At 44.7% G+C, this 24279-nt stretch overlaps 1 protein-coding gene across 3 annotated transcripts in view; it reads left to right on the top strand.

Moving 5' to 3' along the window:
• KIAA1549L (KIAA1549 like) overlaps positions 1–24279 on the top strand; it is a 237327-nt gene that overhangs the window by 179497 nt on the left and 33551 nt on the right. For all 3 annotated transcript variants that reach the window (XM_064492463.1, XM_064492462.1, XM_031459821.2), the window contains exons 14-16: positions 5990–6168; positions 12191–12408; positions 19068–19197. In XM_064492463.1, coding sequence (XP_064348533.1) covers positions 5990–6168; positions 12191–12408; positions 19068–19197 — 527 coding nt within the window. The remainder of the gene's footprint in view (positions 1–5989; positions 6169–12190; positions 12409–19067; positions 19198–24279) is intronic.

Genomic DNA, 24279 nt, shown 5'->3' with positions numbered 1-24279 from the left:
TCCAGCTATTACAAATCCACCTCTCCCAGGAAAAACAAGACAGTAATAAATCTGTCATCGTAAAAATCAGCCCGTGCTTCTGTCTCTATTTTGGGGGCAGACTTAACCATTTGGTTTCTCTCTTGCACGGATCTTTTCCCTCCCTGTAATGGATTGGTGTTGGGGTTATTTACAAGTCACTGAAGCTGCCTGCTTGTGCTGGCGCACGGTCTGTAGGTTGCATCTGTCGGACGTCATTGTGCAGCCTCCCTCCTCCTGACTCCACTTTTGTTCTGAGCCTCATCTCCTCTCCTTCTTTCTGTGTGTGATGCTGGCTTACTGGAGCCCAGATTCAAGTAACTGGTGTTGCCACTCAGATCAGGAAAAATTGCTTTTGGATTTCAAAGGGTTGTAGGTGGAGTCCTACAGAAATGCCAGGTGAGAAGGCAAACAGCCTTGCACTCTGGTTAGCTCTGCTTCCCTTTCAAAGGAGTTTGATGAAGTGTGGTTCAGGGCCTCTCTCTTGAAGCTAGTGCCAGAGTTCTTTTGTTTTTGAATGTTACTTTATTTCTGTTTTCTGACCAAAAAAAATGACACAGTGGATTTTTGATCCCTGTTCCCATTTCCATTAGATAAACCGTTTGTTGAAACTGTCATACCGATTTCAGTCTTAAATTTTTTCTTCTCCTGAATCCCCCATGCCCTGTAACACAGAGACTGTGCTTTCCACACCAGAATCAAGGTGTGACATGTGCAGTTTTCCTGGAAAATCTGCCCTACCTGGGACCACTTGGCCCTCTGCCAACCCAGCTCACAGGGAGCTCTGGCTTGTAAAGGGAGAGGTGAACTTAGCAACTTTCTTCTCGTTCTTCTCGGAGTGAGATGCTACGAGAGGTGGGAAGAGGGAGCTCAGTAACCCAGACAATGGATAGTGAAGCCACAGGGAAAGGTGGTTTCAACGAGTGTAGTGACTGCCATCTCCCCCAACCGAGATGCCCTCCCCTCCTCCTACTCCCTCCTTACCCCTCCTTCCTTCCTTTATATTCTTCCCAGAAATGTATAAAGTTAAGTCCAAGGCCACCCTCCCCTAGATGCCCCATCATCCACTCCGGTCCTCAGATGGCCTTGAGTAAACTCAGTGTTTTTCTTTCTCAGATCTTTTCACTATGCGTATGACAGCACACACATATCTTTGTTTTTTGTTGTATTGCTTTGTTTATTTTGTACAGTGGGATTGATGTACACACTGTTCCATACAGACTCCTCTGTCAGTAAATACACTCACGAGATGATGCCTTTCTCCCTCCTCTGCATTTAATCTGTGGAAGCAGGGGGGGCGGGGCCAGTTTCAGACCCCATCACTCCCTACCCTCCTGGGGAGACGCTGACTTGCTCTAAATGTTCCCACTGACCTTCCCTTTCTTGTTTTTCCACCCTCTCTGCCTGCCTCCTTATTCTGTTTAGGTCACTTTGATTATTTAAATATCAGGTTCAGAAATAGCAACAGCCAGATGCATGAATAAAATGCAATTACTATACCAGGTTGAGGTTTTCATGTGTTTGTTTTATTAAAAAGCCATCCTGTCTCCAAGTTTACAGTGCTTTGTTGTGTTTTATTTTTGCCAAAAGTAAACCCAGTGACTTTTCAGTTGGTCACTTCTCTTTCACTACTGGTTTCGCTTTGAAATGTTCAAGTAGAAACAACAGGACCAACTCCTTTAATGTAAAATTCAACAAATGCTGAAGCACATCAGAATTCGAGGAGGGGCCTTCAGTGGAACCGACTCTTGAACTTTTTTCATCACAGGGCTCCACTTTATTATAACACTAGGTTAGAGTTCACCAAAAACATCAATAGTGTATTTTATGGGATTAGAAGATGATCAGAAGGAAGGAAGGAAGGAGGGAGGGAGAGAGGGAGGGAAGAAATAACATTGAATGGAATTGTGGAAAAACCAAAAGGTGTATTTCCATCACATTGTCAGCTTGCAAAAAGTACTTGATTGTGTGACTGTGGCCTCTGAGAGTAGATTATTCCCTTGGTATGAAATAGTCAGATGCTGTTGTTTTATGGCTCAGTGTCCATCCTACAGGTTAGAGTCACTAGGGTTAATTAATAAATGTTCATGTACCAGGCTGTCCTTCTAAAACTGTTCTTGTTTTCCACCAGGTGTGTTGCACCTGTAGCTTCTAATTTTCCACTTTTTGGTGAAAATAAGAACTTTAAAAGGAAGATTCTATCCTATTAGCAACATGCTGGGTGTAGGGGGTAGGGATGGTGGTCCTTGTAGCTCATGGTCTCATTAGTTACCATAGCTGCAAGCAGCTTTAGAGTCTGTTTCAAGATGATGTTTAAATATAAGTAGGAAAGATTGATAGATGTGAGAGCTAGAATTTTTGAAAAACAAAACAATTTGGCATTTTCTCAGCTAAATCCAGACGCTTAGACTTGTGAACCAAAACTAATGTCACCTTAAAAAAAAAGTGTTTTCCAGGAAAGTCAGAAATGAGTTCCAGGTGTGAACATAATGTGTGTATTTATATGTTCAGTCAGTTAGAAGAAAGACCCTCCATAAATCCTGAAGGGTGCACCTTCCTTTAAGACACTAAGATTTCACAGCCAGGCTTCCGAATCTAATCAGACTGTGCCTCCCAGTTGTCCTGGGGCAGGTGGGGCAGGAGGAGGACTGGGAGGATGAATCAGTACTTTCTTAGCAGGGGCCCTTGAGGATTTGTCAGAGATATTAGCTCAAAAACAGTTTCAAAAAAACAAAACAGTTTGTTTATTCTTTCTTTGCCTTCCCAGTGAGATGAAGACTTGCTTATTATTTGATAAGCAACACCAGAGGGCAGTGATTCTAGTCATAGATTATTTGTCTTTGAGCTTTAATAAAGATTCCCCCAAAAAGAACATGTTTGGTTGGAGAGCATTTTCCGCCTCAATTGGGAGGGTTCACCCCATGCCAATTCAAACGTGAAGGGATGACATCTCCCTTTCCAGCCTGATTTATTGAAGTTGAAGCCAGCGACGCAAACAAAACACAAATGGATATGGGATAGATGCTTGGTGGCATTTACTTCTGATGATGTGGTGACGTTCTTGGGCATTTTCTTAGTTTCGCCGTGGCCCTTTTCTTTAGCACTGTCCCACACTTTTTTCTTTAGGGACAAATTATATTTTAAATATTCCCATGAACCTCCTGTGCTCACATACCATTTTAATGTATTAATATTTAATGCAATGCCTTTTAATGTATTTTTCTATACAGTCTTTTTGAGGGGAAGATAACCATTTTTCTCATAAAGAAACCTAGAGGAATTACCGTGTAAATCTGAATATGACTTTTCTTGAGAGCGAGGATGGAAAAGAGCTTCAATTTGTACAGTTTCCAGGGTGTCCTTTTTCTGTTCAGTTATAAGTTATGCTCCCCCCATCCCACCCCTTGCCCTGTCTGCAGGATGGGGAGTGAGGGTGTTACAACACAGAGCAATAAAAATGCTAAGTGTCATCTCTTCAACCTCTGAACGGTTAGAAAAAGTGTGACTTTAACTTGTGCATGTTTACTTGTTCTGTTGGTACTAACAATATCTCCTTTACCAAGTCAGGAAATTTTAGTCATTCCTTCATTCATTGATTTATTCAACAAATCTTACTGAGAGCCAACTGCATGTAAGACATTGTTAAAGGCATCAGCCTCTAAAAAGCTGGGCAAGAATGGAGCTTACATTCTAGAGGCAGGAGCGGGGGCATTAAATCAATACAAGTCAATAGCATTAAGTGTGATAAAGAGAATATAACAGAATGAAGAGGTGGGTTATCTTACATTGGTAGATAAGGGAAGTCTTTTTTAAGCTGCACCTTGAAAAATAAGAGGGAACTAGGTATATAAAGATCTGGGGAAAGAGCATTCTGAGCAGAGGGAATAGCAAATGCAGAATCCTGGAGGTGGGACCAAGCCTGCTGTGTTCAAGAAGGCCATTGTGGCTGGAGCAGAGTGGCTCAGGGAAGAGGCAGGAAATAAGCTCATCAAGGTGGCCAGGGCCACATGGTACAGGACCTTGTAGGTCCCAGTAAAGACTCTAGGTTTTATTCCGAGAGAGATGAAAGCTTCAAAGGGTTCTGATCAGAGGAATACTGGGATCTGGTTACCTTTTGAAAAGGTGATTCATCCTGGCTGCTGGTGGAGTATGTATTTTAGAGGTAGGAGAACAAGAGTGAAAGCTCAGAGGAGGGGGCTTTTTTAGGAAATGTATTAGTTACTTGTCACTGCGTAACAAATTACCCCAACACCTAACAACCAAAAACACTGATCTAAATTTATTTTCTCACATAATGTCTGTGTGGGTCAGAAATTCAGGAGTGGCTTAGTGGGTGGTTCTGGCTCAGAGTATCTCATGAGGTTGCAGTCAAGATGTTGGTCTGGGCTGTGGTCATCTAAAGGCCTGACCAGGTCTGCAGAACCCACCTACAAGATGGCTCACTCACATGGCTGTCGGCAGGAGCCTCAGTTTCTTGCCATGTGGACCTCTCCATGGGGCTGCTTGAGTGTTCTCATAATGTGGCAGCTGATTTTCCTTAGGGTAAGAAGTCATCTAAGAGAGAGCAGGTGGAAGTGACAATGCTTTTTTATAACCTAGCCTTGGAATCGATACATTGCCATTTCTGCAATTCCCTGTTGGTTACACAGGTTAGTCCTATTCACTGTGGCCGTGAATATCAGGAGGCAAGAATTACTTGGTGCCATCTTGGAGGCTGGCTACCATAGATGGCTTTCACAGCAGTCATCCAGTGGAAGGTAATGACTAGCAAGCAAGAATTGCCCAGCAAAACTACACTCGAAAAAGATATGTGCATCTGGAAACACATCTGAATAGAGATTTTCCTCTGTCATTGGCTTTTTGGTGGCCTGCTATGTGCAAAGAAGTCCACAGAACCAAAAAAATACTCTTAATTATAACCCATGGTTAGACTCTGAGGTGGTTTAGCCACATTGTAAAATAACAATTTACTTGGCTTAATTTGACAAATCTTCTGTGATGATGATAAGTGACAGAATGATACAAACTATGTGTTCCTCAATAATTTAAATGACATCCAATCTCTTGAGACAGAAGGAAAGATGAATACACTTCTATTACATTCATATTTTATATAACACTTATTTTGCTCCTAAATTGCCTGCTGGTTTGGTTGTCTGAACAGGCTTAATTTATCTCTTACCAAGCCAGGCTGAATAAACTGTCGTTCTTTTAGTTACTTAACGGGAGTGTGCTTTAAGAACAAGGAAATCAGCAAGATACCGCCGGCCCTGGCACTTCCTCTGTCAGCTTAGACGTGGAGGCACAAGGCAGACTGCTGTCTTTCAGAAGTCACAGCAGAGTCACCCGTCAGAGGGGACAATTAATTTAACAGAGTGGAGGTGGGAGTCGCTCTACTTAATTAGGGGAGTTGTCTGTAGCTTTAAATCAGTTTCTCGGGTGGCTGTTTTTAGACAAATGAAAGAAACCAAAGCCCTAATCGTTGGAGAAGCAGTCAGTCATTAAAAAGAAAAAAAAAGTTTCAGCTGCAATTACTGTGGCTGGTTGGGCAGGGAAGACTCATGGTGCGAACACCAGTGGCTTTGGTGGCAGAGACAGACCTGAATGCTGTTATTCTCATGATTGGCATATTTTAGGAAGAGTTTCCAGGTTTGGCCAAATGGCACTTTCCCCATCTCCAACTCAAAGAGAACAAATTTACCTTTTTTTTCCCAAATGTATCTTGTCACAGTGTTGAAAGTGGTTTTTACGCTTTGAATTCAAACCAGTGGAGAGATGAATAGTTTAGATCTTAAATGTAAGGGAAACCCACGCACGGCAGTGAGCTGTTGGCACAGAACCAGACGCCGCTGTTCCGAGGTCATTTTGAGTAAAGTGATGTCCTTAGACTGTGAGCCTTGCATAAATCCACCCCCTACGAGGATGTAGCTCCCCAATACCAAAAAATCAATGTGTTTCTGTTGTGCTTCAGTGCCCGCAAGTGACGAAGAGGAAGGAGCAGTCCTCTTTGACAACTCTGGCAAGGCAGCTGCCGATCCCTTTGACACATCTTCTGGGTCTGTGCAGCTCATCGGAATAAAGCCCACAGCCCTCCCCGTGGTGCACCCCACCTCGGACAGGAGCCAGGAGTCGGCGGTCATCAACGGCGAGGTGAGCACCTGAGGGCCAGTGCGGACTCAGGAGCAACACCTGGACGACTGGGTGCAGGTTGCATCCAGGTGTGTGGAGCTCTGTGGGTCATTTTCACCTCTGCGTGTGCAGGTCTCAGCAGAAGGAATCAGGGCACAAGTCACCCAAAACCAGTTTGTCGGGTGATGTTTTTGGAGCATGTTCTGCCTTCATTACAAAGCCCAGAGAGGACTTTTTAAAGACTGTAGTTATAAAGAGAAACACCAGAAATTCCACTTCCCCAACCCCTCACACACACAGGCCACTGCCTTTCTTGAGGGCACTCCTAAACTGTTCATGATGGGATGTCAGTTGCAGTGGAACTGGGAGGAACTTGAATTGACGGGAGAAGATACAGACAGGGATGTGGCCCACTATCTAGGCTTTTACTCCTTTGAGCAAGCTTGAAACAATCCTTTGTCTGCTTCCAGGAGGATATCAATGGATATCCCGATGCTAATCAATTTTCCTAAGTCTGAAAAAAATTAGCAACCAGAGAAAAGATGATTTCACCAAAGAAAAATGGAGGGATGGATGGAGATAGATGGACAGATAGGTAGAAGCAGTTTAGGGGAGAGCAAGAGAGTAAGTTGGATAAAAATTATCTGCTCTTTCTCCATCATCTGCAGCAAAATGGTCTGTGGGCTGAAGAGGTTTATGATCCTTTAAGAACATGCATATGGAACCTGCATGTGAATATTTACATTACATGTGTATGCACATGTGCACATATGTTCTTATGTTTTTCTGTGTGGTTAAGCTGCCAGGTTGGTTATTCATTTCATTTGTTTATACCCTGCTATGGTTACCGGCAACAGGTGGGAAATTTCCGTAAGTTTTAAGGTCTCCTTCCCACCGCACCTCTAGAAACATGCCATGGCCCCATATAGCGGGGTATTTAAACGCACTTCAGCGGTGTGTCCACATCCCTCATCCAGGCCACGTGTAAGAGCCAGTTACAGACCGGATTTAGCAAGCTCCTCTGATTTTCTGTGCAGAACGACTGAGCTACCTAGAGGTGTGATGGGTTGAGGTTCATCGATTTTTGAAAAGAACTTAACTGGTTGTGGACTTAGAGAGCATTCCTATTCCAACCTCCTCATTTTTTCAGACAAAGAAACTGAAGCCAGAGGGTTCGAGTGGCTTGCTCAAAGTCACACCGTAGGTTATTGTCACACATGGTGTTCAAGCCCTCTGGCTCCCTGTCTAGTGCTCCCCCCTCTCTTTGACTCATTGTGGCCCATCAGTGAAAAAGAGTGTTGAGCTTGAATGAGTATGGATTCTCCAGCCATGCTGCAAGGATCTGAATCCCAGCTCTTCTACATACTATCTGTGTGGCCTTAAGCAGGTTAGTTTCTCTGTGCCTCAGTGTCTCCATCTGCCCAGTGGGACTGCTGAGAGGATCAACTGAGTTAATATATGTAATATATGTAAAGACCTAGCATACAACACGTACATCATCATCGTTAGTCAGCCAGTGAGCAAGGATTCATTGGTCATGTACGTTATACCCTTTGGTCCTATAATTTGGGAAACTATGTATCTTCTGAAAGCCAATCACAGCCACTGAATCTTTCCCTGGGCACAGTTCTGCCACACCAGACACACAAGCCCAGTGATTAGAGGCCTCTGAGGTTATCACTAAGGCGCTCGGAACTACACTGGATTAAGGCCCTCTGTCCAGTGTGGCCCCAGGCGATGGCTGCCATGCCTGGATCCTTTCATCCCAACTTAGTAATGTGAATGTCATGGGGACAGATTCCAGCTCTGGGCTAAATCTAACTTACCACTCCCTTTTTCTGCCAGACCCATCAGCCTGTCACAGGAGAACAGAGGAGCATTTTTCCTGTCCAGAAACGGATACATGTTACATTTTGGTAGTTAAAGGAATAGACCTTGATGATGCTTGGATTGGAAAAGAGCCCTGAACTGTTCTCTGTAATTTGCTGCCTTGTGGCATTTGAGAAAGATTGTCTTATAATTTTCCTTCTTCTCTTATGGGCAGCTTGTTTAAGTGAAAAAAGGCATAGCTCCAAAGCCATAAATTTTCCTTTTATGAATTACAGGTAATTCTTTTAAAGATTATTTTAAAGAAAACAACATAATAACAGCATACAAAGTTCCCAAAATAAGAGAGAAAAATCACTGTAATCACTGTAATTTCACTACCCGAACATATCCTCCGTTTTCATTTTTTTCCACCTTCTCTTCCAGCTTTTGAGCAAACTCGTGTATATTTTAGCATCTCATCACATACAGACAACTTTGTATCTTGTATCTTAAGCATCTGCTGTATTGCTGTTGTCTTTCTGATGATCGCTGTGAATGACTTGGTTGAGTTAGGTGTACCATTGATTGGGAAACTAATCTCTCGTTGTTCAAACCTTCCAGGCATTTTTTTGTCTTTAGTTTTGGTTTGGTTTTGGTTATTATAAGTAACGCTACAGTGAATCATCTCATGCATGACTTTTAAAAACTTTTTATGTTGGGAATAATTTTAGATTTACAAAAGAGTTACCATGATAGCACAGACAATTCCTTTGCCCAGCTAGCTCTTTACTTGGCTACCCCTAATGTTAACATCTTATGTAACCATAGAATAATGATCAAACCCAGAAGCTTAACATTAGTACAATGCCATTGACTAATGTGCAGACCTCATTTGAATTTCACCAGTTTTCTTACTATTGTCCTTTTTCTGTAATGTAATACAAGACCCCACGTGGCATTTAGTTGTCTCCTGAGTCCCCTCCAGTTTGGGAGAATTCCTCAGTCATTCTTTGTGACCGTTTTGTCTTGCATGACCATTACCCTTTTAAAAATGCTGGCCGGTTACTACGGAGAATGTCCCTCAACTTAGATTTGTCTGATGTTTTCTTATGATGGGACTGAGGTTATGCATTTTGGGCGTAACCACAGGAGTGATGTGCCCATTGTATCGGGAAGTCCTGGATACTGATATGTCTGATTACTAGTGATGCTGACTTTCATCTCTGATTCTGAACTTCTCTTAGAATGTTGTCTTGGGAGAGATTCCAGAAATGGGATGCCATGCTAGCTTCTTCTCTTTACTAGTTTTCTCAGTGGCAAAGCGCATGAGGAAACAAAGACTTGGGAGATACTACTAGCCTAGAGACATCATCAGGATCCAGGCTGGGGAGATCTTTGCAAAAGTTAGAAAAAAAATATGTCCCCCAATTTATGTTTCTTCAAATGCAGTGAAAATAAGGCATCTAAAGATGCGGCCTCATGTTAGTGAACCTGGGGCCTCATACTTGGGTGAATTCGTTGCAAGAATGACCTAGCAGTGTGGATTGTCAAGACTGGAATCTACTTGCACATAGAAGCACGTCCCTGGCATTTGGGAGCTTATCTTAGAGGATGGGATATAGTTACTCAGGCTCGTGCCTTCTGATAGCTGTGTGCATCCTCAGATGGGCTTTTATAAAACACCACACTCTCACCACAGTAGACACAGCTAATGCATGGTATCTAATCCTCCCAGCCCCCAGGTTTTGATTTGCACTGTTATCACCTGCTTCTTGCCCCTTCCTCTCTCCCTCCTGAAACAAGAACCAGAAAGAATGCAGCCAGGTGACTCTCACGAGAGGAAGGAAAAGAGAAGTTCTAAGACTTCCGGGCAGACTGTTGCCTGTCTGCCTTCCTTTGCACGCCCTGCTCCTGCCCCTACAACCTCCCCCATAATTTTGGGCTTTGCTCAGCCCAAAGCTCTCCCACCCCCACCTGCCCCACTCCACCCAAGCCGGCTCACCTTAGTGCCCTGTGCTCCCAGAGTTGCTCGTGCCCCTTCCCCTTGTCTCTGTCAAGCTGCCTCTCCCTTAGTCTTAGATATAAAGGAACCCTGCACAACCCGCATTAACAATAATAACATTTTAAAGCCATTCTCAGTGCCCGGCCATGTTGCAAGCATGCTGTGCAGGTGAACTCAGGCCATCCTGAGAGCAGCCCTAACAGGGAGACCGAAAGACTCTGAGGCACAGAGACATTAAGTAATGTGCCCAGGGTCACACAGCTAGGGAAAGACAGAGCTGGGATTTAAACTCAGGAAGTTGGTTCTGGCTCCAGAACCTACACCCCTAACCACAGCTTTGTGCTGCTCCATCATTAAGATGTGAATGACTGAAAGCCAGAGAATTATCTTCCCACGTGTGTTTTGCTTGTTAACCCAATAATCTCTGGTAAACGTTTCATGAATGAGTGAGAGAGAGATTGACTTTAGGAGATTCTTCCCCTGTGTTAGACAAGTAAGTTTGGCTCAAGAGGGGACGTTGTGCCCATGCTTGCCCGTGACAGTGTGGGGAACCTGGGGGAGCAGAGGGTAGCGGCTCCCTCAGCAGAAGGGAACACTGCCCGGCCTTAATTTTTGAAGTCTTGATGTTCTGGCAGATTTTAAGTTAATTACTGACATAGAAGAGACTTCAGAAGAAGAGCTTAATCAAGTGTTGTCAGCAGCACGTACAGTGAGTCAGGGATTCATGGGCCCAATCGGCCAGAAGCCCAGCATTCCAGGCTGTGGGGCCTCCATACCCTGGGGACTTTCGAGTCCAGGAGGGACGCAAAGGGGTTAAGACAACTGTACTGCCCCCACCACCCCTCTGCCCTTGGCATTGGCTGGAGAAGCGTGGAAGCTCCTCTGTGTCCTGGGAGTCTCAGGGGAGCCAGCTCTGCATCCCGCTGTGATGCACTGCCAGGTAACCATTGTCTTGGGCATCTTCCACTTGGAAAGACCCAGCTCTGGCAAGGCCAGGCCAACCCCAGTCCCCAGCCACTCCCCTGGCCAGTCCAGGGGCTGAGACTCGGGACCCTCTTTACTCCTTTGTCCTCTCATTCTGAAGGGCAGTGTACTTAGCGGCTAACTGTGCAGACTCTGAACTTCATCCAGGGTCAAACCCTGGCCCTACCTCTGATTGTCTGTGGGACTTGAGAAAGTTCCTTAATCTCATCTGTAAAATGGAGAGTGAAATAACCTGCCCTGCGGGTTGTCGTGAAGGTTAAGAAGACTTCACACTCAGTGACTGCACATCACGGACCCTGTAAGGGGAGCTCTCACTCTTACTCGCCAGCTCCGAGCTTTACTAACTTACCTTTTGGGGCCTCAGTTTCCTCACCTATCACGTGGAAGTCATCCCCAGACTTACTAGAATTTCCATGCTTGTCCCTTAAGATTACAGCTATAAAAATGCTCTCTACACGATATGTGATTATACAGATATAGTCAAGTCTGATTATAGACAGCACTTGTGGTTCATCGTGTCACTCAGTAAGTGTCAGGCAGATTTCATCATTCAGCTCTGCTTGTGGGTGTAACATCCTTATCACTTGTTGTTTATTTCGCACAGTCATCTGCCTGTATCTTTGACAGGTGAGCAGGAACTGCTTGGCAGTGGTGGCCGTGCAAGCCTTCAAAATTACCTACCTTTCAAGAAAGCTATAGGTTGACAAAAATAAGCTCTTGAAAAAAGGGTGGGAGAGTGGGGAGACCTTGGGAGTAGGTTGTCTGCTCCCCCTTCCCACCCCCTTCATTCCAACTCAACCCCGCCAGGAACTGGCTGTCTTATCCAGCTGGACACCAGCCAAATGGCCAGGGGAGGCCACTGGGCTCCTCGGGGCTGGAGCTAAAGTCAGGGCACCAAGTCTAGCTGGGCTGCCAAGTCAGAGTCTCCCACCCAGGGGAACCAAACGGGTTTAGGCATGAAATTAAGGCCCACACCACAAAGCTAAAAGCGAGGCCTGCGTGGACTCGAGTAGATGGGCGAGGGGGCCTGGCGGGAGGTCTCAGGTGACTCAGGCAGGCGCCAGGCCCCACGCTGTTTGTGTCCCACTCTAAGGCGCTGGTCTTGGAACGGGACACAGGTGCGTCTGGCTGGCTCAGAGGGCCAGAGGAGAAGCCCAGGATGGCTTTTCCTGGAGTTGTGACCCTCTGATGAAAGCTCTCCATCAGAGAGCTGGTCAGGTGTGGGCCTGAGACTGTCTGTCTCCCCAGGTGAACAAAGCCCTGAAGCAGAAGTCGGACATTGAGCACTATCGGAACAAGCTGCGCCTCAAGGCCAAGAGGAAGGGGTACTACGACTTCCCCGCGGTGGAGACGAGCAAGGCTCAGACGGAAAGGAAAAAGATGTACGAGAAAGCCCCAAAGGAAATCGAGCACGTTTTGGATCCAGACCCAGAACTCTGTGCCCCATTCACCGAAGCTAAAAGCAGGTACAGTCTCTAAGGGAGTCTCTCAAGGTCGCTGTACTGTTGGTGGGTTGATGGCAGGGGGTACCTTGGGCGATATGGTCCAGGTCTCTGGATCTGCTTGTTACCTTAGGACTATCATCTCTGCGGGGTGCTGGTCCTGGCCGCGCTGACCTGTACGAGTAGGAGTGCCATAAGCCTGGAAAAGAATAAAATTGAAGCCATTAAAAAAAAAAAAAACAACTTGTGGAAACAACCATATTTGTCCTTTAGCTTAATGATATTTTCAAACCAGTAGCTGTTTCAGAGCTGAGTAAGGATATGATTATCATCCAGCTGGTTAAGCAACTTCCAGATCAAGAGACATTGTATTTGTCAATTATTTTAGTGGCTCTTGTGTAAGAAAAGCAAACTCCGTGCCTCACCTTTTTATTCAGCTTCAGTGAGTCCTTACTGCATAGCTACTCAGACCTCCATGCTGGGTTCCTCTCTTTAATTCATAGACTTGCTCATTCGTTTGACATTTATTGTCACCTACTTGTATTAGGCACCATACGCAGTGCTGAATACCATCATGAATACCATCACGTGTTCATTCATTCAGTTTATTTAATACTTGATGGTGGGCAGGACAGCCCAGTCACTGCTCTTGTGGAACTTAAGATCTGATGGGAGAGAAAGGCTAGGACCACCCCAAAAGTTTATGGCTTACAAGTGCAAAGGGTGTTTGAAAGAGTCTAAAAAGGGGTCCTGGCCTAGCAAGGGAGGGCTAGGCCTGTGGGTTGGAATTGGCTTCCTTCCAAACTTTGTTGCTAACTCAGCAGAGAGTGCCTCACCTACTGGGAAAAGGGGTAGAGGTTAGCACAGCTAAACAGGCCCACCTCTCTTCTTTGCCCCCCTTCCCCACATAAGCACTTCCTCAGACGCATTCTCATGGGTTGAGACCATCTCTCTCAAATACATGTTCTCCTTGGCAGCAGCTCGTTGGCTTTGACCCATCTCGTAGCTCTGGCAGATGTACCCTCCACAGACTGGGGCGGGGGCGGGGGTGCAGACGGGACAGTTCCTGGCCTGGGTGAGTATTTATTAAAAGCCAAAATGACTGTGTGACAGGCTTGGATGGAAGCCACAAAATCAAGCTGGGAGGTGGGGCTAAATTTTGTGAATGGAATGAGCATAATTTATTTTCAATAATGAAAAGAAAGGAATGAATGCTCAACAAGGCTTCATGTACCAGGCCTCTGTCTAGGCTTGGAGGGGATGACAGGCTTTTGATCTAAAATCACACAGTGACCATGATCACAATGCACGTGTCCTGTGTTGATAACTATAGAAAAAAAGAGAAGAAACTATGCGGGGGGGAGCTGGGGGCTTTAGCTTTTGCTTCGCGCTTTGGGACTTTTTACTCCAGGGGTCTTTTGTAGACTGGAGTGCGGAGCTGTTTTTCCTGGGTTTCCTGCTGATTCTTGGAAAATGAATCAAAAATCATATACAAGTAAGAGGAACTTGGCTTGGAAATTATTTGAGAAATGAATGAAAATTTCAGTTAAGGTGTTTAATAAGGAGAATGAACAAAACTTTTTTTTCTTCCGGCGGGGGGGGCCTCCCCACTGCCTACTAAGGTCAGGCCAGATTCTCAAGGCCCTTTGATGGCCTGCTGATGCTGTGAGTGTAGTCAGCTCTGAGTAAATGTCTGCTGAAGAAATGCTCTGATGACCTTAAAGCACCAAAAATAATTTTTTTGGGACCAGTTAAGAGGAAAAGAAGGGATAACACAAGTCAGGTGAGGTGAGGGTAGGAAGGGAGATGGGGTCAGCAAGAGATGGGGACGGGGAGGGAAAGATTAACAGAGAGTGACAGAGACTCAGGAAGCTCGGAGGCGCTATTCTTGTCACTCGGTGCAGTTGCCTCCAGGCCTTGTCTACTGCTGTCTGCTGTGTGTTACCAGTCCTCACAGGGCAGAGTTACCTGTTAATTGCTGTTCACAGTTCAACTCTCTAGAGCTTCTGCTCTCAGTGACCCAGCCACTGCAAGGCACAAGCCCTGTGCAGGTGTGAGTGTGTCATGTGTATGCACACATGGGTGAAGATGGGGTACACCACTCCCCCCTTCAGCCCCAGCCTGGTTTTCCTATCCACGCAGTTAGGGATTTAATTTAAAATCCTTCGGGGGTGGGGGGAGGGTATAGCTCATGCCTAACATGTACGAGGTCCTGCATCCATGAGGTCCTGGGTTCAATCCCTAGTACTCCCTCTAAAAAATAAATAAGTGAAACCTAATCACTTCTTCCCACCAAAAAAAAAAAAAAAAAAAAAAAAATCCTTATTTTGTAGGGCCATCTTCTTTGAATACACTGCTACAGTCTTCTAATAAAGGCTCATTTAACCACTCCCCCCAACCCAAAAACCAAACAAACAAACCCACAGGTCCCCTTAGTGGAGGGATGGGGGGCTCTATAGGCCAGCAGCATCCTTCTTACTGTGAGCATCCAACATGAGCTTCCCCGCTAGAAGTGCCAGGTAGTTAAATGTTCTCTGAGCAGAAGTAGTCAGTGATGGATGGGCACTGATGGATAAATACCCCTGGCAGGAGAACTCCACACTGTTGTAATAACCACGTTTTCTGGTTTCTGTATTTGATGATTTGACATCTGGGGCCTTGCCCTTGGTGAAACTGCCCATCCCAGGGCTGTCTAGCCAATTCCTAGAGATAGTAAAGGCTCCCCTGCAAGTCCCCCTGTCATACACAAACCAAACAAGCCAGAACCCAACTGCCTACTGTATACAGGGCTCTTGCACTCTGGGCCCCAACCCCTCCTGCCCAAATCACCCTGGCCAGGTACTGTTGCCAAATGCAAGCTCGTACTGCCTCACTGCATGACAGGCCAATAAACTGAGAGACAAGTTGTTGGGGCAAGGAATAGTGACTTTATTTGGAAAGCCAGCAGACTGAGAAAATGGTGGACTAGTGTCCCAAAGACCCATCTTACTCGAGAATTCAGGCTTCTTTTGTACTAAAAGAGGAAGGGGTGTGGCTGGTTGTTGCAAACTTCTTCCTGCCAAATCCCTTTGTTCTTGCAGCTGCCCATGTAGGTCAGGTCACGATGTTCCTGTAAACTTCCAATAAGACAAATGCTATTTTCTGTTTTGCAACTTTCTGTCTCTGTATGAATGGAAAAGTGTTACACCTTTAAAGGTCAGAGCCTTGAGAATGGGCTAGCCTACATCCTGTATGTTTCAGGCTGTAGGCAACATTCTAAACTTACAGTGAAAGCAATAGAATACAAAGGTTAAAGGAAAAGAAACATCCAATATAGAGTCAGCTTTGTTCTTCCCTGTTACAGTACCAGACAAACAGGGACAGCTCCCATGCCCCCAGAGTCTGCCAAAATCATTCAAGCAAACTGCTCCTAAGCCTGCTTACCCTGCCTTGCCAGTTCTTTCCCGCGAAAACCACAATAAAGTCTCCTGCCCACGTTTTTTCCTCACTCTCTCTGCCTCGTGACTGACCCTGGTGCTTCCCATGTGGCCCTCCGTGGTGAGGCGTGCCGCTTCCTCTTGAGATTTGTGAGTATACGAGCTGTCTTTTCAATGGCAGTCATCTCCTGATCTGTAGATTTTTACCATACGTGAATAATAATGAAACCTACATTTTAAAACAACTGTCTCCCACACTTCTGCAGTAAGTTTGAGCTCCAAGTGCCTGACACACTGATCTGCTCTGAATCACATCCTTTATTGGCCTCCTTTGCTTCCCTCTCTCATTTTCCCAATTTCCAACTTGTGCTTCCTGGAACCCTCTCCCAAATAGACCACTTCTACTTAAATCATCACAGAGCCAGCTTCTGGGGGAACCCAACCTAAGGCAATAACCTACAAAGACAGAGTTGCTCTGATAGAAGCAGTGTCTCCTCCTCCTCCTTCTCAGTGGCTCCAGTCTGTCTTTATGGAACCCCAGGGTTCCACAGAACACAGTTTGGGAACTACTTTCTTAAACTGTAGGGGTTAATTCCAAGATCCTAAAAAAAAAAAAAAAAAAAAAAAAAAACTCAAATAAAATGTATCATTATCATCCCAGCAATATTTTCAGAGGTTGAAAAACTTACATTTCAAGTTTGCAAGTTTCCAAATTTGTTAACTTTTAAAGAATATAGCAACATACCAACAGGAAATGAATACACCTAGTGGAACTCAATAATTAGATAAACTAAGTAACTTCTCTACCTGAATTCTCAATTTGTTTCTAGGCACACATTAGTGGTCTGGTCCATTTGGGATCCATGTTAAAGAGCAGCCTTTAAACTGTATATAATAGAACATTGTGTTTGATGGAAAGGAGACTGGAGAGTATACCAGTGTCTAAGGTCTCACCCACGTTCATGGTTCTTGAAAGGGCTTACACAGTCTCACTGTTGTATTTCTAATACTTCCAAAATAACCTACTTAAATGTCAGTTGCTAATCCTGGTATTTACTCCCCCACCACCCTTATTAGTAAATCTTTTCTAAATGGGCTAATTGGCAATCTCAAGACAGTTGTGAAATCTGCTTTTTCAAAAAATGATTTGTATTTAGGTCAAGGGTAAGAATTCTTTGGGGTCTGCCTCAAAGTGTGAATCACTCAGATTCTGTTTCACAGAATTGTGCTCCTTTCCTAAAGGAAGCCTTTAATTGCAGATAACCATAGGGCACGGATTATAACATTAGGTGGTAAACTCCTGCATTAGTCAGGATTCTTTTGGTTGCAAATGATGGAAAATCAGCACAAATGGGTGAAATAAAAAGGGAATTTACCACTGAACAGATCAAAGCTTCAGACATGGCTAGATCCCAGGGGTTCTACAAGGGCTTCCATGTTTATCTTGCTGTCTCTTCACTCTTTGCTGGCTCCTTTCAGGCAGGCTTTTACCTCATAGTGGCAAACTGGCTGCCAGCCACTCCAGGCTTGTCTCCTGTCTTCTTAGAAGCCTTAATGCCAAGACAATGCCTCTTTCCTGGTTGTTGTAGCAAAAGCCTTGAGACTTAGTCTCATTGAACCAACTCATGTACCTCCCCTTTGACCAATTGTTATGGCCATGGGATTGTGATGCTATGATTGTCCAGCCTGAGGCACATGCCTGTCCCTAGAGGAAAACTAGCCCCAAAGAATATCATCGTCCTCTTAACCAAAAGAATTTTGTCCCAGGAGCCAGGCAAGCAAAGACCACAAATGCTCTTTAAACAGGTGTAGTGAGGGAGTGGGTCTAATAGTTTTGGTTTTCTTACCTAGGCTAATTGCAAGGGTAGTGTTTTGCCTTGGGAGTTGTAATGTCCACTCTAGACTAATAGTGTGCGACTGTCATGGGATGGTTAACTGAGCGTGGGGTCATGAGAAGGTATCCGTACCTTCCAGGCTTCCCCACAGTCACCAGGAATAAATAATGCAACCTCTTCACCTTCAACCCATGAATGGGTAGAATCTTAGAATCGAGACACAAAATAGTGGTGCTTGGGGAGTTCCCTGAAGGCAGATGCTCTGAAATGCAAGTAATTTACTGAGAGAAACTTCTTGTTGGCTGAGAAGGAAGTAGCCAGTGATTTTATCCTACCTTTGTCACCCTGTGGGATCATGTGAAAGTCACTGCTCCTAAGAGCTGCCTCTTGTGCAAAAAGAAAAGCAGAGCCACAGCCCTCACAACCTCACAGCCTTCCCTCCTCAAAATATTCTTCTAATGTCAGTGGAAACAAGACAGTGCTGACAAATTCATGCATTTCCTAGGGGGAGCCGAGTAGAGCCTCTGAACATGCTACTTGCTCCCTGGGCCTGAAATGTGCTGTGCCCAGATTGGCATGTGGCTGGCTCTATTTAGGTGTCTGCTGAAATGTCACCTCTCCAGAGAGGCCTTCCCTGACCATCCTGTCTAAAGTCATCCCCCATCCTAGTCACCATCTGTCACAGCTCCTCAGTTTTCCTCATAGCCCTGATCACTCTTGGAAACGATCGTGTGAATCGAGTGCCTCCCTCATTAGAATGTAAGCTCAGGAGAGCAGGGCCATGTCTGTCTTACTCACCGTGGTTCCTAGCCTCTTCCTCAGTGCCTGATACACAGTAGCCACTCATTGGAGGATGGACAGATTGACTGGATGGGCCCCAAACTGCCTCTTGGTTTATGGCTCTTCAGCCCAGAAGGGACCCCACCGTGGTGAAGGTAGAAACGAAAATCTATCAACAGTTGTGTTTAAGAAGTTCATTAGCCATAGGGTTTATTAACACCTCATGGAACCCTGCATGTGAAATCAGAAAGATTAAAAGGAACAGGAGGCTGCTAAGTCAACAAAGTCAACGAAAGCAGGTTTGTTCTTTCAGCATTAGCTGTTCTAGAGGGTCAAGGGAGAGTCCCTGTCATCGCCATCAGCAGAATTTTAGATGAGGTTGCAGTATTGCAATTCATTATAGTTACCGAGTCTCCATACGAAAGAGCATTTCCAATTCAGCCAAGTTGTTACAGCATCTAGAAAAAAAAAAAAAAAAAAACCTTTATTCCACTCTTTCTGCAGCCCCGATGGCCAGGGAACAAATACCATCAATTCTGAGATTTGCGAGGCAAATCCAAACCCGTCATTGGTTGCCTGTAGTTTGGATCAGTGGAGAATTCCATCTGTCAAGGCATTTGCTGCATCATAACAGTTGTTGAATTTTCTTCAGGCAACAGATGAAGAACTCCGTCTACCGAAGCCGGCAATCTCTGAACAGCCCGAGTCCGGGGGAAACGGAGATGGACCTTCTGGTGACTCGGGAGCGACCCCGGCGTGGAATCCGAAACAGTGGATATGATGTGAGTCTCTGGTGGGCTGAGGTGAATACAAGCTTTGCTTTTCCCTGACAGCAAAGGGGATAAAAGCATCCCATAATGTTTCAGTTTGCTGTGTGTTTGTGGAATTTAAAAATGCACTAAAATGTTTTCTATTTTATTATTCCTTATTAGCTATTTTGCAAAGTAAGACTACTTCGAATGTGTCAGAGTAACAGATTATTGCTCAAAAGATCTCCATGTCTAAATTCAACCATTTCATGAATAGTACATTATTAACCTTAAACTCAACAGCAATTCTAAATGTCCTTAATTTTTTTTTCCCCTTTGTTCTTAGAAACTCAGTAGGAACCATGACCGCGGGTTAGAAGTCATTTGAATATAGACTTCTTTTAATCCGTAGGACTGTTGAGAGGTTGGACTTGTTCCTGATTTCATAACTCCTCAATATGCTGTGGAAACAATGAGATTTCCAACAGAGTGATTTGGTGATTTCACGTGATGAAGCACATGCTTCTGTGCAGTGATGCTCCAAGCTGCAAAAATGCTTCTAATCCCACCAAGCTTCCCCAGATGATGATTCCTGTCAAGTTTTACATCCTGTCTCATGTTGCTCTCATGAGCTCACGTGGACAATACTATGCTGAGATGTTCAATAGTGCTTCACTCGGCCCCAGGATTTCAAATAGTCTTAAATATACTCTTAGGTTTTATGAAAACGTTTCTTTCCCTTTCTCCTAAAATAGTTGTCTAATTACAAGTAAAAAATTTTCTATAACAAGAGTTATGATTCAAATATGTCCAGATAGAATTTTGTTACAATTTATGAGGTTGTAATTGGGAAGTGACACTTGATTTCTTAAATATATGGTGCTGATTTAAAGGCCAGAAGCTATTTTCCCTCTAGGGATTGGTCATTGTCACAAAAGCTTACAGTGGCATTTTTAAATGGTTCAACTGAAAACAGAGTATTATACTTAATTTGAATTTCTAATTACCTCCCTTACTTTTAAAGGTTTGTGTTGGTGGTGATACACTTATCTTTTATTTCTTTTTCATTTTTCATAGAAAACAGTTTGATACTTTAGTTTTGTAAAATTCCAGATGCTTTGGGCAAGTCTTTTTTTTTTTTCCTCCTCCAGATTAAATTATTCAACGTTAAGTTTTCTCCTCATACAAATATGTCTTATACCAAACGTGGTCATCAATTCGATCATCAGCTTGTGGTTAGAAATAGGGCACTTGAAGTTTCCAATTAATCTTTCCCTGCCCACAGTGAATATTTTTCCTGGGTGCTTGTAGTTTGGGGAACTTTTTCTTCTGCTTGGGAATATTCTGCTGAGGTTTAAGAGGATTCTTAATTTATTTTAAGATTTGTATTAATGGATTTCTCATGTGGTTCTAGACAGACATTTTCACAGTTTGAGGAAATAGGCCAGAGGTTTCCCTGTTGGTCTTTTGTTTTGTTTTTGTTGTTGTTGGTTGGTTGGTTATCTGAGGGGGTAATTAGGTTTATTTGTTTATTTTAGTGGAGATACTGGGGATTGAACCCAGGACCTCACACATGCTAAGCCCGTGCTCTACCACTGAGCTATATACCCTCCCCGCTAATAGTCTTGAAAAGAGAATGTTACAGTTTGGGTTTTTTTTTTCTTCTTTCTTTCTTTCTTTCCTTTTTACCACTGTGCCGTGACTGGAAGTACTCACTTAATAATTTTGGAAAGCTGTATTAGGGCAGTAGAAGAAGAGAGATGATTTTTTAAAGTAGGTTGCTCACTCCGTCACAAACATGTATAAATATTTCAATTACAATTACGTTAGGGGAAACCCACTTCATCCGAATAGATTTTCTAAATATATGTTTCTTTGGAAAGTGCATGTGATCCCAAAATGTAAGCAAATATAAATTTCCTTAAGAGAAAGTGACCGTCTAGGGAGCAGTTTTAAGAATTTAGAGTGTTGATGCTAAGAATGATCTTGCTTCCTCTATCTCCTCCTGTGCCTTTTAATCCTGTGAAAAGTACTAGCTGTCATTTACCGACTGTGCACTCTAGACCAGTCCCTAGTCCAGTCTGTGCATGTGTGCTATCTGACTGAATATGCACAGTCACCAGTCAGGTAGCTACTCTCATTATACCTGTTGTATAGATGAGGAAAGCAAGGCTCTGAGCAGTTACATAATTTGTTTACCCGAGTCTAGAGCCCAGCCCCTTAACCACCATGCACCCACCACCCTATATACCTGTCTTCTCATGACATAATGTATGTCCTGTATTTCTGATCTTTCCAAGATGTCAGGTCTCACAAGAATGCTTGCATGGATAACTCACACAAGCAAAAAGTGAACCAGCAGATAAAGCAGAAAAAGAAGAGTATAGTTTTAAACAGTGTACGCATTCACTTTCTGAATCTTGATTTTCCAATACTGCCGAGGCACTCCTGGCAAAAGAATCCATTAGCTCAGCCGTGAACAGGTCATTCAGCTGGAAGCATGTCATTCTTCCTACTGGGTTTAGGGATCTTGAAGCCTGGACAACATTTTCTAGTCTTTTCTGCCAGATTAGGGAACACCAAACAGGACTGGCTTCTGGACATGGTAGAAACAAGAGCACCGGGAGATTGATTTACGTGTGAATTTTTCAAAGGTTGCTGGCTTTAGAGCCCCAGAGGAAACGCCCACATATAAAAATAAATGAATAAGTCAACAAACAAGCCAACAAACATACTCTCCACGGGCAAGTCACAGCCCCAGGACTGACGGCTGCTTGGATTGTTTCAGAATTTTTCCACGGAGCAGGGGGTATAAGAGCCTGCGGAAGAGAGACTCTTAATTCCAAGGGGTTCGGGAATCACTGTGTTTTGCAACAGCAATTCTCAACCACTCGGCCACCCTAAAGGACGCACCACACTCCTGGCCGTAACTAGGGCTCACTTGGGTAGCAATTTTCTAGGAGGAGTCACCTGTTTTAGAAGAAGGCATGATTTTAGAGAAGTGTCCAAAACTGATCAATCCTAAAAAGGCCAGCCTATATCATTAAACTAACTTTGAAATTCACTCCTCCCAGTGCACGAAGTGGGTAGAAAAGATGAGAGCTTAATATTTCAAAACAAAAATGACTATTTCAGATAATTTTTTCAAATGTTATTTTCTATGTGAAAGATACAGAAAAGAATGAAGCAGTGAGGAAAGGAAAAGAAAGTGCTCCAAATGTGAATTCTCAGGCAGAATTAAGACCCGAACTGATTCTTCCTATCAGCCAAATTGTTAACCCTTGTATGTAGATGATGAATCAGCCTTTGCTTCCAAACTGCAGGTAATAATCAGATCATTCCCCGGAAATAAAAATGCACCTCCTCAACCTTGATTTGCATTTGGAGTTCAAAAGCCTACGACAGGAGTAGGGTCAGCTATGTGCCTCGGCTGTGAGGGAGACTCTGAAAAGATTCTTTGAATCATAATGTTGAAAATGAATGCTGACTTCTCAGAAGTAGAGAGCTTTAAAGGCTATTTCCCTTAGCTTCTCCCCAGCACCTTGTCTGAGAGTCCACCCCCTGGAGGTACTCAGACAGCATTCGTGGTGGACTGTCGGCTTAGACCCTAAAATGTAGGCAGTGAGTTTGAAAATGTTAAGAAGGATGGTTGATCCGTTGATGCATCTCAGAAGAGGTGATGTCGAAGGTTCTGCTGTAACCATCACAAGCACCAGCACAATCTTTGGGGAAATGACTTGAAATGTTAGCGAAAACCAGATGGTTTTACAACTGAAGAGTCTATGTAAATCTACCAATAGGGGTCCTACAGCAGGCAGGGTGCAGCAGCAGAAAACAGAAAACATCGAGCCATTTTCAACAGACGAAAAAGGACTATAAGGAATTAGGTGTTCCCCAAATTATCAGAAGGCTGGAGGAGTGTTCCAGGGAAGACTGAGACCGGAGCCACAGGGCTGGCCCTGACCAGGGGCTGCTGTCTGTGCCCCAAGGTGGGGCAGCGGGCTGCCATGGAACCTCCGAGGAGCCTCATTTCTTCGATCCAGACCGCACACTAGTGCATTTAATTGACAGAACTTAATTCTCGGCCACAACACCGCTCACAGAGGGCCCCAAGTGCACGTTAGCCAGTCAGCCTTGGTGCTACAGGAATGCATGCAGCAAAGAGGCTGCCGAGGCCGGTCCACCATCTGCACCGCAGCACCAGGTGAAAAACGAGGTGAGGGGAGAATTCCCTGGCAGAGCAGTATTTGAGAAACAGTTGTGGGAACTAGTGGAGGAAAGTGTAGCCAAGGGGAAGACGGAGGCACCACTCAGAGCTCAGTCCCCAGTGCAGCTGCTGGCTCGGGTGCCTTGTGTTGGGTATGATGGGGTGTTTGTCTTGCTGGCCTCTCTGGGCTGACCATGCAGCCAGTTCTCTCTGTTTAGGTGAACAGTGGTTACTGGCAGGAGGCCAAGGAATCAGAACAGTTTTTTGATCGCTTCCATTTGCAGGGAAATGAAATATGATCTGGAAAGCCTGTGACTGCCTGGGATAGCTTGTAGCAAGTCTGGGGCCTTCTCAACAGACTTGAAAATCCTGTTATTAATGAGGAGTCTCTCCTGCTCACCCATCCCGCCCCCTCCCCCAGCATCTTACGGCTTTGGCATGATAGTCAGAGACCAAAGCAAAGCATAGGGATGCCCTGGCACTGCGTGATGTGCCCAGTTAAGGGTACAAGCAACTTTTGGTTCCACTGGGAAACAGGTGGTTGGATTTGGGGATTGGGTCCTTTACCTGCTTGTTGCCCTTGAATTAGGTGCTCTGTGTTGACCCCACCCCCACCGCCAGCACCCCCTTGGCATCCCACCTAGAACTCTCTTACATACATCTCCCATCTCTGCCTTTCCTTTCCCTACCTCTGCCAGCGAGTTTAAGCTGTTAGTAACCCTGGTTTGATATGTTGTCCCAAGTTAATTTGTAGCACATTGTGTTTTAACAGGGGCCTTTAATCCCAGGGAAATATCTGATCCTGAGAAATCAGTCTCCCTGGTTGAGACTGAGGCAGAGGTGGAGGTGTTTGGTGGTGCAGGGAGCCTTTTGGTGTCATCGAGGCCTCCCTGGGCTGGTGGCTGCCC

This window comes from Camelus dromedarius, chromosome 12 (assembly GCF_036321535.1).
Source record: "Camelus dromedarius isolate mCamDro1 chromosome 12, mCamDro1.pat, whole genome shotgun sequence".
NCBI classification, from domain to species: domain Eukaryota; kingdom Metazoa; phylum Chordata; class Mammalia; order Artiodactyla; family Camelidae; genus Camelus; species Camelus dromedarius.
This window is presented reverse-complemented; position numbering and strand designations above follow the sequence as displayed.